Consider the following 17,502-nt stretch of genomic DNA (forward strand, 5'->3'; position numbering starts at 1 on the left):
CTTTTCTAGGTCTCAGCCACATCTCATTAATACTTCCATACAGTTCTAATCCATTCCTTAAGTCTCAGAGTAGGTGTGATAGATGCAGAGCTGCAGTCTTAAAAGTCAGTGCCTAAAGTTTTTCAGTCATTACCATTAAGGGCAAAAATAAACACCTTGCAGAAGGATGTAAAACCTATTCCTTTAAAGAGATGGTCACTCAACTGGTTCCTTATGATGAAGTATTTTGGTTCATTCCTAATCACAGGAAATATCTGTCTTTCTGAAGCATTTTGGGAGATGACCTTAACCCTCACTTCAGGAACCACTGAGCTTCAGCATTTTATAAGTACTTGTGAGAAGATTTTTTATTTGCAGAGACCAAACACATTTCTGATCCCTTTTCTACACTTTTTTCATGTCAGCTACAAATTGATTATTTCAAAATTAAATCAGGGATCTGGAGATCTGTGTTTAAAGGTAGATACTATAGGAAAGAGTTCTTACTGTTGCAACTGCTCTCTGGTTATCAAACTGCATCAACTGAAAAAAGCAAGATAATTTTGTCTCCCACTCTAACTTCAACATATCTTCAACTTCAACTTCAACGTATCTTCCAAGCAGTTCATTTTTCATTATCCCATCTATGCTCTATTTCTGACTTGCTTTCTCTTTTGTTTCATACAAGGAATTCTTCATACTGTTCTTTAACTTTAAAATAGCTCTTTAACTTTTCTCTCCTAGACCTCTGTGTCTGTCAGGATAGGTGTTTCCCTTCTTGTTCCCAAGATCCTGCTCATAACACCTTCCCACTCTTTGATCAAATTTGTTTTCCAGAGAAACAGGAAAGTATTCTAAAAAGAATAAGTAGAAAGATGTTCTTCCATTTTTTTCCATTTTATGCTCCCTTAACGTATTACATCACTGAAGTAATTCTAAGTGAAAAACATTTGTGCCCATGATCCATTTCTTGATGCCTACTGCTGTTATCTTCTGTGGATTGCAACGGGATCAATATGATTAGTTTTCCTCTAACAACAACCCCAGTTTTTCAGCAGTATTTTAGCAAGTATTTTTCCTCCATTCAAAGCACAAATATCCCAGCATAAATCTCTGCTGTAATTTACATCAAATTTCTCTCCTTCAGCCTTTGTACCTCTTCCATCGTTATACTTCCAGTACAAAAGACAACTTCTATATTCAAGGTGGTTTCTTAAGTAGGTTACACCTGCTCTTCCTATTCTTAGAAAATTTAAATCTAAATATGTTCTCTTTCCTGAGGGATGAATGGGAACACTTAGAGATCAAGACTCTACATTCTTGACTATAAGATCCCAGTGGGCAAATATGCATCAGCCAGATACCTTATCTTGGTGTTTTATATAAATTATTACAGTTCAAATTACTAGATATTGTAATTGGAAAGTGGCCAGTATATTTAAACTTCATAGTACTCTACCTACCTGTTCACCTAAAGATCCTATAGACCACAGAAAAGAGGAAGCCTCCCTATCCAAATCACCTTCAGAGCAGTACACAATGTCCATACTTATATTAACTTTCTCCTTCCACCCAGAACACAAATTGCAAAGGTCAATATCAATATGGCCCCTTAAGCCAGTGTAAAATCTAATAATTTGAGCTTTAGATTGGTGCACTAGTAGTTTGAAAAGTAGGCTTAAACACACCATCATATCACAGTAAGCTAGATTAAGAGGTTGAACCTATGCCTCATTTCCTAAACCACTGAGTGCAGAACCATCTCAGAATAAACAGGCAACCACTTGTAAGCTACAGTTAAGAAGATTGTTAGAGTCCTTCTGGGACAAGATAGAAACTTCAAGAAGAAAACCTGAAATTTGAGAAAAAAAATCTTAACAGCTGCTCTGAGACTAAGCTTTAAAAAACGTGAAGTGCCCACCTTTTTTTTTTGTGCCCAATACATGAGCATGGTTGTCTCAATCTGAGACATCTACTACCCCCCACTCTATCACTTTTAATTCCACTTTAAGACAGAGTCTAAATATTCATTTCTAATCAGCTTTACAGCACTCAGCTACTAAATATTTAATTAATTTAGCCATTAGAATCAGACTGAGGCACAGAAAAACTGAAATGGGAATAAATGTTTTCATGGAAATAATTGATGGAAAGGAAATTTAATAGAATACAGGACTCAAGTGGAAATAGAAGTTCTGCAAAATGCAAGGGGTTGCAGAATTATTTCCTGTAGTGAGCCACAGTGAGTGAGTTTATACAGGTATCCATAACTAAGGTAACCAAGTATCAATTTCTTAGCATGTAAGTCCCCAAAAGCCTGATGACCAGCTGCATTAAAAATACAGACTTTTCTAATGACATTACCCATAGTATATGCATATATATTGCAGATGTGCCAGAACAATGTAGATATGAAAATAGTTTCTACAGGTAAATTAAGCTGAAACTCCTACATGACTTTACAAAAATTGACTTTGACAAAGACATCTATTCCATAATGAATCACACAGTAAAATTAAACTCTTACTTAGCATTTGTCAAAGAAGGCTTTTTCAGTTTTCTGAAATCTAACATAACAGTTCTCCAAAAGAAAAAAAAGAAGTACAATTTCTTATAGACAGCAGGGCTAGTGGAACAATACACCTGTTTACATTTGCTTCAAAACTTCCATGTTATGTTACTTAGCCTCTGAAATCAGCATTACAATTAATCCTCAGTAGAAAAATATACTTATGTGATGAATTCTGGAAGTAATCTGAAAAGCTCCTTCCATTCCCTTTCCTTTCCTCTTCCATCACAACAGTTTTGGATATACTTTAGAAAAAGCATATCCAAATACAAGAATATCCACTTAAACACAAGTAGGAAATATGTAATACATGGGAACAACAGCCAATTAAAAAGAAAACAGAAGACACAGAAAAGGCTTATTTTGCCATATATTTTCTAGGTTCTTCATGAAAGTATTTACATTTTTAAAAACATTTCTGGTGAGTACTTTGGAAGATTCCATCACACTTTAAACTGGAGGTGCAACTTCAAAGCTTTGTGAATCAGCTCTAAGAAATACCCTAGGACTAACTGAATTGCCAACAAGTAGAGTGTGTAAACACTAGACTATTTCAGTCAGAAAACATGAGAAGGTCTAAGAAAAATACAAATACAATTTAAATGCATACGCAACTTCCTCCAGGCCAGAACAATCAGATTTCTCAAACAGCAAGACTTAAATATTTGAGTTCTTCACATTTCCTGCATGGATACAGTAAAATGGTACTCATGCTACATGAGTAAAATAACCAGTTCATTTATGACAAGAATAAAAATCAGTATTATATTCATTATAACAATGAAAAGGACATCAAAAAAGCTCTAAAATTATGATAAATGAGAATCAGCAACAGTGTTGGCTTAACCATTTGATAGCCACATACTGTGAAAACCATAGGGGGACATCCCTAAGTGGAAAGGAACTGAATTCCACCAAACTCATAAAACAGGTAACACTTGCAATAACATGTTAAAAAAATCTCAGCTCCTAATATTTGAATAATGCAGCTGGTTCAACACAATTTTGCAGCAACAATTACTTTAGACACAGAACAGGAAATACCAGCTTGACAAACTTGCATTAGTATTTGTGTGAATTAAGAATAACTCAGAGAATCACTAGAAGTTGCTAAAGAATTATAATGTGACTAAGAACTTCCATTCACATACACTTAAACAGCTGTTCTTTCTATTTTCTGCTTAGGAAAGAGCATAATACACCTGTCTTGTATCAGATGTATCACCATACCATTCATTCTAATTTTCATCACTGAAAAAACTGGGACTTACGTTTTTCTTTAGTGCTGTTACTGCCATGTACAAAATCTCCATCAGGACGTACTGTAGGGAAATCATCTTCATCATCTTCTACCACTAGATTTGAGAGAGAATGTATTATAGGAATGAGAAGCTTTTCTAGTTCTTTGATGTGCAAGAAAGAATAAAGACTGTCTTCATGGTCAGCCAGCACTTTTTCTATAACAAGTCATGACCCCTCCCCTCCCTTTTGGGTTTGGTTTACTTTTTTGATCCAAGACCACTAGCAGTGTAAATGTCAGATAAAAGCAGAATCTAACATTGCTCAGCATTGAAGTTTAGCATTCAGTTCTCTGGTGAGAGCAAGATACTTTTGTGTTACAAGTGGATAAGCAGGAGCCATGATTCAGTACCTATCTAATCTTCTACACTGAAAAGTTTTTTAAAAAGTGGAATTGCACTTCTCTGGTGTTTTATTGCTGCAGAAAGTTTCACACTGCCAGAACAAACACAGGGATGAATATAAATGCCTTAGTAGAGTGCAAGATATAGTGACAAGCTGTGCTCTGGTATAAGCAATTCAGAGATATGTAGACATCCACACTGTAGTTTAGTATGGTCTCAAGTGTGCATTCAGTGCTCTAGTTCCAGCTGATACACATTAGAAGCATTACTTAAGGCAGCACTTTGGACTTTTAACAGTGTATTGTTTCTATCAAAACTAATACCCATTTATTTTTCAAAATAACAGGCAAGAAATAGCAATAAATTGAATTAATGACAGTTAGCATTGGTATTGTAAAACAAAACACTTAAAAAGAGCATTGCTTTCGTACAGTTGACAGCTACAGGTTAACATCAAGCAGATTTTAAATCAAATCTGAATTCCAAAGTAAAAATAATTAATATATTTATGCATTTATGCAAATGAGTGATCCTTTACTACACTAAATTTAGGATACATATTTTATTTATAAGACATTAACAATATCAAGAGGTTTACTTGTTAAAAAGCTATATTCTGTGGAGGGAAGAGTCTTCTGTTACCTTTATCCCTCTGGAGTTCATCTTTGGAAACAGCATCCGCACAAGCATCAAAGTATTTCTGTAAAGTATCAACTTGTCTACACAAGATGTCTCTAAAGGTTTCCATTTCTGCAAGCTTCTCATGTAAGCTATGGCCCTTCTGAGAACACAAACAAAAAAAAAGCCTGAAATGTTTCTACATACTCAACAACAGCTTAAAGCAGTATAACTACAATTTAATTTCAAAAAATAAATTTCTGCAGCTATGAAGAAAAAACTGAAGTATACTAAGGGCATTTTAGGTATCAGCAATTATGAAATACTGTTAATAATGTCAGAAGAAACCATATCCAAGTATTCCTTACTCATTTTGCTACTGGTCTCAATGTTTTCTCTTGACTGCACCTGCTACTTCAGAGCACTCCACATGCTATCAGCTTTACACATATTTGCCTGAAAGCAGTCACCTCCAGCTTAAGATCTTTGTTCCAATCCTTATTCCCTTTTCTTGTGTTGTTCTTCTTCTGCTCTCCCAGAAGTAGAGCACACTCAGTTCATACATTAAATATTCATATGCATGACATAAGGAAAGCCGTAATTTGTCAGGCAGGGCTATATCACACTTATTAAGCTACAGAATTAGTATTTGTTTCCAGTTGGAGCCCAGGATATTCTGGTAAGTAAACTAGAAAAAGTTAATGAACACGTAAGTTTGATTTTCTTGCCACAGAAGATGACACCACAGTTTAAAAGGGATGACTGCATGAGAGGCATGAGCTTCCTGTACCATCTGTATGACGGACTACTAACATTTAAACTAAATATTTCTATAATTATGTGAATGAGTCTTCACATGTCATTTCTTTTCCAGTTGTATGTTATTTATGCACGAATACTAGGAAAACTTTTTGCACCAACCTTGAATGAAGAGGTGGATGTTGCAGAGTACCCACTTGCTCCAGAGACAAGAGACACCATGGAGCCATGACGGCGCAAACTTGACTCTGATCCATAGCCAGATTCAGTCTGAAAATCAAACCACACAAAAAACTAGAGGGCTGAGGCTTTTGATTAAACAGAAATAATGAAAATAAGATTAATGTAATTTTCTCTGAAACCCACCAATTTGTTTTTTGCAGTAGAGGTTTAAATAACTCAAACTGTGCCTGCATCTAAGATGTTGATGTAGTATCTGTGAAGTTATTATAGACTTATTTTTTAGTATCAAATCAATTTGTAAAGTAATTTGTCACCTAAATTTGTTTCCCAAAAGGACACAGCAACATATATATTTAATGGTTTAAAAGAGGGACAGTGTTTCATTATTTTGGTTTATGCAATTCCTAAGAAGTAACTTTCACACAGCTTATTAAAAAAAACATACATTACTCTAAAATTAATTGGGGGATTAAACAGGTTCAGTCTCAAGACAATCAGCTTCAGTCAATCCATCCAATTATACAAATAGTACCACTGTCTTTTTAAAAGCAATAAAATAGAAATGAAAGAAAATCAGACAATTACTTCTATCAAGTTTTTTTTCCTGTTTCAGGCTTCTTCAGCAAAATTATTTCTATTAGACTGAAAATAATATTTCATGTGAACAAAAGTCTACATAAAACAAGGTAAGACACTAAGAGGATACAATAAGAGTAACTAACTAAACAACGAAAAAAGAAAAACAGCTTGATTAGAATAACATTTATAAGATCAAAAATAAATTTTGACAAGTTTCCTTACAAGTCAAACAGAAAGAGATACTGAGTAACTGAAGGAAAATAGATTTCTCTAAATGCTAATGTAAATTATGTGCATAGCAAAGGGGATGAAAAATCCTGATAGAGAATGTAAAAAAAAACCAGATGATTCAGAATAATATATGAAATACTACTAGTAGATGAGTTTGATCAAGTAGACAGAGGCAACAGTGAAGGACCTTTGACAGAAATAAATTCTGCAGTAACACCAATACTCCAATGGGGCAGGGAGAAGGGAGACAAAACAAACGGTACAGAACAAACAAGAAGCAGTTATGAAATTCCAGTTATTGTATATTTTGTGGAAAAATTGGGAGCTGTATAGGCTTTGACAAGGCAGGAGAGTGTGGATAAGTTAAAAAACAGGGAAAGGTAAATAGTCTTTGAAGTGTCAGTTAAGAATATGGGCAAAGTGGAACAAAGTATGTATGTCTGAATTGCAAGTAAGAGTTTTGGCATATGAATGCTATGTTTCAAAAGCATTTAATAAGCATAAACCTGAAAGGAAGAATCATCCAATCCTTTGAAACATTTCTTTTAAAATTCCTTTAAACACAAATATAAAAAAGACTTCACTGTTTAATTGGTACCTTCAATATTTATTTAAGCATATGCCACAAATGTTAAGACAATCCAATGTTTTTATTATAGTTAGTTTGACAGTGAAAATTCATTCAATTTTCTCTCTAACTTGTACACTCTAAGAAAGATGATAAAGCTTTATTTTAATAGGATATCAATTTTAAAATGTAGACAAAATATCCACTTCATTGAGGTTAGAGTATTTTAACTAAGAATAAGAAGTGTTTTCTGATTTTGTCCTGAAAGTGAGAAAGACACACCTATGCAATACCTTGCTTTAAACTTAGGAAGTGAAATTTCTGGATTTATTTATTTACTTCAGATTTAGTCAAAGCCACATCTATACAGTCCTACTTTAGAACTTCCAAGAATACTTGTAAACTTGTAAGTAGAAAATCTGATACCTCATATTATACATCTGAATTAAATCCATTTCTTTCGATATTATGCATCCCGTCAATGCTCATCTAACTTAGTTCACAAAATAAAAACTGAAGGTGAAAGAAAAAAACCCAACCCTTCTTTCCACATCAATATGTAAGCTTGACTTTTTAAAGGTAACTTTTCAGCAGAATATTTGTTCCTCTCATTTATGCTTGTGATTATTATTTCCCCTAAATAATTTATCCATGCTACAGAATCATACATATAACAGCATGTATATGGATACAGATATCAGCTTGCGAAGTCTACCAATAAAAATGTGCAACATTATTAACTATTTGTTATTGAGAAGCAAATTCAGCAGGCATTAAGAGCAGACTGAGCAGCACACAGTATGAATCAAAAGCATGTACAGTTACAGACCATTTTCACAAAACTGTATCAGACAATTTTGTTCAAATAGCCAAGAGGAGAAAAAAATTACATTGAGAATACTTGGTTTTTTCCAAGAAGCAGAAAATAAGTACTCATTTCTAACTGATGCACAGACAAGCCATCCTGCTCACAGCAGACACATGCAGGCAGATGAACACAAACAAAGAAAGCATGAATCATGCAAAGCCCCACCATTCTACTACCGCAACATTTAAACGAGAGGAGGTCACTGCCGCATTTATGTCTTGCAAAGCAGATCATCGTTAACCAATCACTGCAGAAACAATCATTTACACTGAGAAAAGGAATGTAGACAAAGTTTCTTCTGTTAATATGAATTTTAATTTCCCAAGAAAAAAACTGGAAAAGATGGTAGAGTTCATATGATAGAAATCAACAGTCTCTGCTTGAAAACAAAATTACTTCTAGAGGTCGTATCAATTCATACCATCAAGCACTAATGCCAAATTGCCATGCTTGGTGAAAAGATGCACTTCTTTGAAATTCCATGCATACATCACAGCTTCAAAGCTAGATAAAAATTGGCATTTGATAGTAATTGCAACACCTTCAGCTTTCATAGCCAATGCACGAAATCCATTAATCCTTTTGTTACAATAGATAGGAGGAAGGAGCCACATGATCCAAAGCTTCATGTGATCCTTTAACTGGAGCAGATGATAGTATCAGAAACAAGGCAGTATGTCAGAAAAGCTGCTTTCAGTAGAAAAACCTAAGTATTTGCAGAATCATATTACAGATCTCTCTCACTGCTCGCACTTATCCTTAGGTGGTAAATAATACCCTTGAATAAAGCACAGATTCACAGTCAAGTCCTTCCAGTTAAAAAATCAAATAAAACAAATTATTCTCACATGTCTTCAAGGAATTCTTTTGATTATGTCTCAATTTGCACCTGTGAAGCGCTTCAATGTATGTTTGTTCACCAAGGCAGATATATTCAGTTAGCATTATAAATTATTTATTATTTTACATAACACAACCAGCAGGCAGCTCCTCCCTCTAAGGCATACAGCTCACTCAGAAGATGATGGAACAGATAATTAGGACACACTGACTCTAATCTCATTCCCTACAGTATTTGTAAAAATACACTCAATCCCACTCAAACATCCAAAAGATCAAGCCACGATATCTTATGAAGAAAACCAGAAGATAGAAAAGGTAGTAACACAAAAGAGCTGGAAGGTACTATGAAAGGCTTGGTGGAAAATAAGCAGATAAGCTCTGTAAAACAACTATGTTCCAAAGGCAATTTTTAGACTTGCTGCAAATGCTTCAGAAAAATGGGTTACTGCAAGGATGAGCCATGGCAGGGCTACCCTAGGAAATTATTGCAGACAGTAAGAACACAGACACTACACTTTGAGCAATACAGGATGCATTTCTGTGGACTGAAAATAAAGATATAATTATCATGTGACTGTAGGTCTGATTTTTCAATTGTTCTGAAGCTGCTGACAATGGAAATTCAAGGTTGCAAAACTAAGGTGGCAGTTAGCAGGAAGGCAGAGATGGAAATTCCACAATCCAGGTCAGGGCAGCTAGATAGTGATTCCCCACCCACAGCTCTCCAAACCCAAATGCAGATGACTATTTAAAAGGAAAGAGCTTCTAATCTGACCTTTTTTTGCATTTGTAAAAACAAGAAAAGACATGTAGACTTAACCTTCCTCCAGCAGAGACATACGTTGCAATTTCATAGTAAATACCCAGGTTATGTGCACAGGAGGAACCCCCAGGAATTCCAAATGGAAAAAAACACATGTAAAAATAAAACTCTTCACTGAGCAAAAGTACCAAAACCCAAGCTGACAATAACCGCAACATTTTGTATACTTAGTAATAAAACTAAAGCAGCTTGTACTCGTGGGTCATGGGAATATAAGCAAGTCTGGGAGAGGCTACATTTATCCCTCCTGTGAATCTGGGCTGTCAGAAAAGGGACAGGTAAGGTCTGTATTGTAATACAAGAACTAATAAATTCCATTCTATTAGACACCATCAAAAAAAGCACTGATGGTTTGGCGTCAGTTCCCAATGCACTAAAGGAAGTGTTGTTGCTTGTTTTCATGCTCTGAAAGCTAGCGCATTTTAAAGAATGAATTAATTATATTGTCTGATCCTGGTTTAAGGCTAACACTTCTGCAACTGTGCCTTTAAAAAAAGAACAGTTATGATCCCAAGTGAAAGCAGTAGTCACATTGGTCTTTTTAGCAGTTATACAAAATTGCATAATAGTTATATTAAAAATTAAATATTACTACATCATCACAAAGTATAAAATTCAGAAGGGAGTGTTGCCAGGATTAAGTGCTAACTAAGGCAGATAAGCCAAGCAGATGAGCAGTAGGATAAACTGCTGCAGAAGTCTGAGAACCAGCTCTCCCATGGAGCATCCACTAAGTGGAGAGAAAGCCTGTGCCTTGCAGGGATTGAGCACATAGGGATAAACCAGCCTGTCTCAACAGGGGGACAGAGCAAGGAGACTAAGGCACGCACCATATTCACAATTAACAGGCACTTAGGCAATCTTACTTATCCTTCAAAATGGCAAGGAAGGAGTGACTGCCTCTTACTCCAATTGTTGGTTTAGTTTTATTTTTTAACTGAAGATAGTTAAGTATTACAATGATATCACCTCTGTAGAATCAGAAAACGTATCCACCATCAGTATTATGGTGAAGAATCCTGGGCTAACAACCACAGTGATATTTCCAAAGAGCATAGTTAATAGCAATGAGGGTTTCTTCATCTTTGTGAAAAGGTACTTGTTGCAAGCCTGAGACAGTTTTGGATATAGACTTGAGAGGCCTACACTTTGCTTAATCAGAATTAACATTTTCCTAACAAGAAGCAACTAGAACTCAAAGTACAGATGAAGGCAAGGTTCTTACTTGAACTAAAAGAAATGGACTACAAAAAACTTTACAGCTACACAGAACATACCTATCAGCAGATATGTAGTCTTAGCTATCTATGCTTTGTATCAATAAGAAAAAAAACCTGCCAAAACAAATGCTCCTGCAAAACACACAAAGTCCCTTGTTCATCTAGTGCAAATACCAGTTACCTTGGCACTGCTGAATTCAGAAATGGATTGTTTTTCCCTGTAATCTCTTAAACATTTAGCCATCAGAATAGATATCTCTATTAAATGGCTGGCATAAAGCACTGGAGGATAAAGAAGTTGGAATTGTTGCATTCCATAACATATTTGACAAAGAATTTAAGGAAACCATCTCACACCCTACGGAAATATATGCAAACACATGCTGTTTAAGTTGCCATCTCCTAAAAGTAATTTGAGAAAAAGTGGGGGGAAAAACGGTTTACTTGTAATACAGTTCTTGTTTTGTATCTCACACTGTATTAAAACTAACACAATTTTCTTCACTTTCAGAACCTACTAACTACTCTTATTTCCTTCTTGCTGTAGGTCTTGTCAGTTCTCAACACCTACTTCATTCAAAAACAACAGGACTCACTGACATATTCCACATTTGAACCAGAAAAGTTCTATCAAATAAGGGACTCCAAGACATGCAACTTTGTGTCATGTTCCTGATACAGCTTCAGATTGCTCAAGTTGTCCAAGGTTGAAGATTCATAAAAACCAGTACTACTATTGAGTCCAAACCATGTTTGTTTAGAAACAAATTCCAGTCTGGTTTAAAAGCTCTTTATGCAACAGCACTCTGCCATCTGTAGAGGCTTTACATGCTTTTCTAATCATACATCAATTCGACAACATAAAGATTCCATATATTAAACTCAAACTATCTAGGCAATAATTCTGTTCAAAAGTAACTTTACTTTCAAAAAACAGATGAAGATACTGGATATAAAGTATCACAGTTCTGAAGGCATCATTATCTAAGGACAAACTCTACCACTCTGCCTGACAGGCAGAAAATAATCAGAATCACTCAAGTTGGGGAAGACTTCCTAGATCATTGAGTTCAACCTTTGACCCAACACCACCATGCCAAATAGACCACAACACAAAGTGCCACACACAGACTTTTACTGTATACCTCCAGAGGGTCCATTATTTTCCTGGGCAGCCCATTCCAATATCTGATCACCCTTTCAGTGAAAAAATTCTTCCCAATGTCCAGCCTCCAGAGCCTTCCTACTCTTCAGCAGATCAACATTCCCACCCAACTCGTCACCTGCTAACTGACTGAGGGTGCCCTTCATCCCCTCATCCAGACTGTCTGTAAGGACACAACACAGAACTGGACCCAGTGCTGAGAACAGCACAGGTGACCGGCCACCAGCTGGATGTAATTCCATCCACTGCCGCTCTCTGTCTTGACTATCCAGCTGGCTTTTTACCCAATGAACAGTGCACTTGTCCAAGCTATGGGCTGACAGTTTCTCTAGGGTAATGGTATCAGAAATGCTGTCAAAGGCTTTAGTGAAGTCTAGACAGAAAACACCTACAGCCTTTCCCTCATCCACTAAGCAGGTCACCCTGTCACATAAAAGGAGATCAGGTTGGTCAGGCAGGACCTGCCTTTCACAAATCCATGCTGACTGGGCCTGATGCCCTGGCTGTCCTGTATGTGCCAGTCATCACACTCAAGATACTCTGTTCCATGACCTTCCCCAGCACTGAGGTCACCCAGGTCAGGCTGACAGGCTGTAGTTCCACAGATCTTGCTTCTGACCCTTCTTGGAGGTGGGCACCACACTTGCAAATCTCCAGTTATCTGGGGTGTCCCTGGTTAAACTAGGATTGATCATAAGTGATGCAGAGTGGCTTGGAGAGGTATTTCACCAGCTCCCTCAGTCCTCTTGAGTAAATCTCATTTGGCCCTATACACTTATGAGTAGCTAAGTGACATGGACAGTCACTTCCTCCTGAGTTACTGAGTTACAGGAAGTCTATTCTGATCCCCATTCCTGTTAAGCAGCTCAGGGAGCTGCTTGCCCGTCTCTGTTAAAGACTAAGGCAAAGAAAGTATTGAGTACCTCATCCTTAGTGACAGTGCTCCCCAGCCACATGCCCATTAAAGGATGAAGATATTCCTTGACCCTCCTTTTGTTGTTAATGCATTTTGAAAAACATCTTCTCTTATACAGCAGTGACCAGACTGAGTTCTAGCTAAGGCTTCCCCTTTCTGATTTTTTCTCTACATGACTTACCAACATCCTTGTACTCTACCTGAGGTGCCTGCCACAGTCTACATAGGAAGCAACATTTGCAAGATCTTAAGCCAAATGAAGCTGGTGAAGGGTCTAGAACACAAGTCTGATGAGGAGTGGCTGAGGGAGCTGGGGTACCTCAGCCTGGAAAAAAGGAGGGTTAGAGGAGACCTTATCACTCTCTACAGAAAAGAAGCTGTGATGAGATAGGTGTCATTCTCTTATTCCAAGCAGCAAGTGTCAGGACAAGTGGAAATGGCCTCAAGTTGCAGCTAGGGAAGTTAAGTTTAGACATTATGAAAATTTTTTCATGGAAAGGGTTGTAAAGCACTGGAATATACTGCTCAGGGAAGTGGTGGAGTCACCATACCTGAAAGTGTTAAAAAAATGTGTGGATATGTCATTTGATAACATGCTTTAGTGGTGAGCATCGTAGTGGCACTGGGTTGACAACTGAATGTGGAAATATTAAAGGTCTTTTTCAATCTTAGCAATTCTATGAAATACTCGATACACGATGGCTTACCAAGATCTAAAAAAGTTACCTGAAAACATTGTTTTACCAAGAATAAAATAATATTGCTTTAAAGAATAAAACCACATGATTCTATAAATCTCATTTTAGTCTATGAGTTAAGAACAAGTCCAACATAATGCTAAAGGGATAAATTATCTGAATACTTCTCATATATAGATGTAAGACCTAGCCACAGATACATAAGTGCAAAGATACACATATAAAGTATATGTCGTATCAAAAAACTTTATAAGCAAACTCTGATTATGATTTTATCTAACCTAAAAGCTTTGTATATTTAATGTAAAAGACACGTTTGGCTGTCTAAAAGAATAAAAATTCAGATAATTTCCAAAATCTTGGTGAATCACCAATTCAAAACATGAGAGTATATGCTTTTGTCACGAGGTTTCACAGTACTCTGTGGTCTAACAGGTCAGGACTGGGAAAATTAAGTTGCCATACACACATTTATTAAGTCACTCATACACTTTTGGGTTAGTCCCAGTTCATCTGTTTAATCTCCCCAAGTCAGTATCGTGTGTGACCACTAGAGGGAAATAGCGAAAAGGAAACAGACACCGCTGGAGGTTACTAGTGGTCTTTGACCAACAGTAACCCTTACCCTGTTTCTGCTTCCCTGGGCATAGAAACCTCCTTTTCTTGGTAGACAATTAAAACCAGAGCAGTTTTACCTTTAGCCTTTATAATTACACTTGAGACACATTGCTTAGAGAGGATAAAGTAATAGAGATTAAAAAAATTATTCTGAAGTCAGACTTCTCAGACAGTTCAAAACAATGAACCAACTAAGAACACATTCATTTTCAGTTAAAACTGTCCAAAGACATCATACCAAATCAATCTGACAAATGTTCTGGCTCAGATTTTTAGAACTTCATCTGACAAGAAGTGGTTAGGCTCAATGTAATTTAGCTTTAGAAGATGTTTAATACTCGAATCAGAACATTTGGCACATGTGTCTCAAGCACCATGCCCAAGTAGATTTTTCTTTACATTCAGCTGTTCTGTCAGTAGTCTGCAAACACACAACTCATCATTAAAATCACTTTTATATACCAGCTAGACAAATAGGCACAGCATTTCTTCATATACAGGTCCTCACTAAACTAGTTTTCCCTGTATGTATGCTCACTTTGAGAAGCATTAGAAGAAAAAAGGTTTTAGTTAAAGCCTACCAAACCCATTTAAAGTCATGAAGTAATGGTACAGACATAATTTGTCTGAAATAAGTTATTGACTGTATTCATAGTACTTAAGTATATACAAGCTTATCTGGGAGTTTGTAAAACTGTTTTATGAAATGCAACCAGAAAACTCATCTTTGAAAACTAAACTATTAAGTTACAATATATTACATACAATATTAACAAACATATCAGTAAAGATATTAAACTCACTTGCCAATACAAAACCAACCTCCAGATTATCACTGATGCAAAAAGAAACAGATTGCTTTTACTTGCTGAAAGTGAACACCCTCTGTGTAATAGGAAAAAACAACTTCAAGCACAGCAACAGGTGTCTACAATAAGCTGACCTACACTGCCCTTGAAGGAAAATCTGGAAACTGGAAAACAGCTCACAAAAGGCTGCTTCTAGTACATTAGAGGAAAGTAAATAAAAGGATCTAGGCCCTAAAATGTTCAGGACTTTGAAGATAAATGTTATCATGAGTTCTACACAGAAATGTAAGACTGTTGGTCCTTATCAGGCTATCCACTAAGTTTTGGGACACCATTTTGGTCTTACTTTACTTTCCAGAGGGGTAAAAAGTATAAACAAGATAAAGGGTGCCAAAACAGAGCTGGTACCAACATAAAAACCTCCCTGCTATAAGCATTAGCTAGAGAATAGTATAATAAAACAAGCAGTTTAGTGCCTATTTTAACTTGTCCTCTATAGTAAGTAAATCCTTATTTCATGATACCACATCTGTTTTGTAAAAGCTGTGGAGTCCTTTCTGTAAGAACTTCTCCCTTAATTGCCCACTGTACTATGAAAAAACCGTGTTTCAGCAACTGTAGAAACACATTCAGCATCTACATAACTAATTATTTTGTAGACTCTTATTTTTTACATACTGCTGGAGTCCAATTACAATTGTTGGTTCTCTCACAGAAGTGTACCCCTGAATAATTCATCGTGAGAAAGCTGCACATGTGTTAAGAGCTGGCAAAATGAAAGTGATGCTATTGCCTGCAGAGATCCCAGTGTGCATATGGATGACATTAAGACTTCAGGAGAATGGTGATATTTTTGCTGTTGACTGCAACATACTAAAAGCTGACTTTACCCCCTTGCGAAGTGAGGGGATGGAAACTCCCACCTGATGGTAGGTAAGGTGTTTCCTGACCATTCTGTGTGGCAGTGACAAAATACCACCTCTGTTACCAGATTTTCAAATTCGGACAGATCTGTGTATACTCCAATTCAGGCAGCAGCCTGAAAAAGCAGCAGCCATAAAAATTATGAAAGTGAAGCTATTGTATCTACTTCAGAATCAAATCTGCCTCATAGTTGAGAACAGTTAAGAAAAACAGCAGATTTGATGTTTAACACAGGGCTCTTATATCAAGACAGCATCAATCAATAAAGAGGGCAAAGAACCTTTCCAAGTCAAGTGTAACATAAGTTTTTCTCCTAAATGCAGCCTCAGATCCACATATTTCAGACTTTCTTCCCATATGACCAAGCTCAAATCCAAAATGGAGCATGTTTTTTACTCCAGGTTCTGTCTACTCAGGTAGGTATCTGAGAGACTACATATGACTAGTACTGTTAGCCAAACACTATCCATCTGTTAAAGACATGTCTAGTTCAGCATGATGGCCTCTTTTCAAAAATTAAAGCACAAACCACTCCAGACACCCTCTGAGGATCAATTAGATATACTTGCACAAACCTTAAGTCCTATGTATTGGGTGATTAGAAGAGCACTGAGCAGGTTGGTTCCTCATTCTGGTTAGCCACACAGGCTTATGGCGGAGTTTTCCTCCGGCGAGAGGCAGGGTGATTAAAAGAAAGCTCTAGAGAGCGAGGGGAACAGGAGTGGGCAAACAGGGGTGCACTCAGCAGCTCACCTGGCAGTTCATGCAGGCAGGGTTGCAGCTTTCCTCCTTCTAGTGGGGAGTTGTTTCTGTTGGTTAGTTGGTTTTGGTTTTTTTTTTTTTTTTTTTTTGTTAGTAATATTTTTTACAAAAAATGCAGTTACTACAGTGTATGTAATCAAATGGAACCCTCCAAAAAGGATGTGTCTGTCCAGACCCACTCCTGTGCGGAGTATTTGAATTTATCAGTGGTACCAGGGGGTGTTGCAGAAGAAGCCTACCTGCAGTGTGAACTGGTAAATGATCTCTTTTTGCTGGTGGTTGAGCTTAGAGAAGAAGTTGAAAGACTAATGAGTATTAGGGAAAGTGAAAGGGAAATAGACTGGTGGAGTTCTGCCTTTCTGTCCTGGAGGGAGGCCCACCAGGAGTCAGAGAACTCCCATGCTTCCGTCAGGCAACAGGAAGACACCTGGTGGATGAAGAGGACTGGAAATGGGTACCTACTTGGGGAGGTAACAGAAGTTTCTCCAGACCCCCACTGCCTACCCAGGTGCTATTTCAGAATAGGTATGAGGCCCTGAATCCAGAAGGTCAGAGAGATGATACAGAAGAAAATTATCCACCCAGTGGGCCTCCCAATTACACTTCATCTATCAGAGGGATCACCACCTCTGACATTAAAAAGAAAAGAAGGGTATTTGTAGTGGGTGACTCCCTTCTGAGTGGAACAGAGGGCCCAACATGTGGACTGGACCATCCAGCAGGGAGG

At 37.0% G+C, this 17,502-nt stretch overlaps 1 protein-coding gene across 2 annotated transcripts in view; it reads right to left on the reverse strand.

Moving 5' to 3' along the window:
* CERT1 (ceramide transporter 1) overlaps positions 1 to 17,502 on the reverse strand; it is an 80,869-nt gene that overhangs the window by 24,113 nt on the left and 39,254 nt on the right. For both annotated transcript variants that reach the window (XM_021531823.3, XM_021531824.3), the window contains exons 4-6: positions 5,731 to 5,838; positions 4,834 to 4,972; positions 3,820 to 3,903 (exon numbers count right to left, since the gene is read on the reverse strand). In XM_021531823.3, coding sequence (XP_021387498.1) covers positions 3,820 to 3,903; positions 4,834 to 4,972; positions 5,731 to 5,838 — 331 coding nt within the window. The remainder of the gene's footprint in view (positions 1 to 3,819; positions 3,904 to 4,833; positions 4,973 to 5,730; positions 5,839 to 17,502) is intronic.

The sequence above is a fragment of the Lonchura striata genome, chromosome Z (genome assembly GCF_050655825.1).
Source record: "Lonchura striata isolate lonStrDom1 chromosome Z, ASM5065582v1, whole genome shotgun sequence".
Lineage (NCBI taxonomy): Eukaryota > Metazoa > Chordata > Aves > Passeriformes > Estrildidae > Lonchura > Lonchura striata.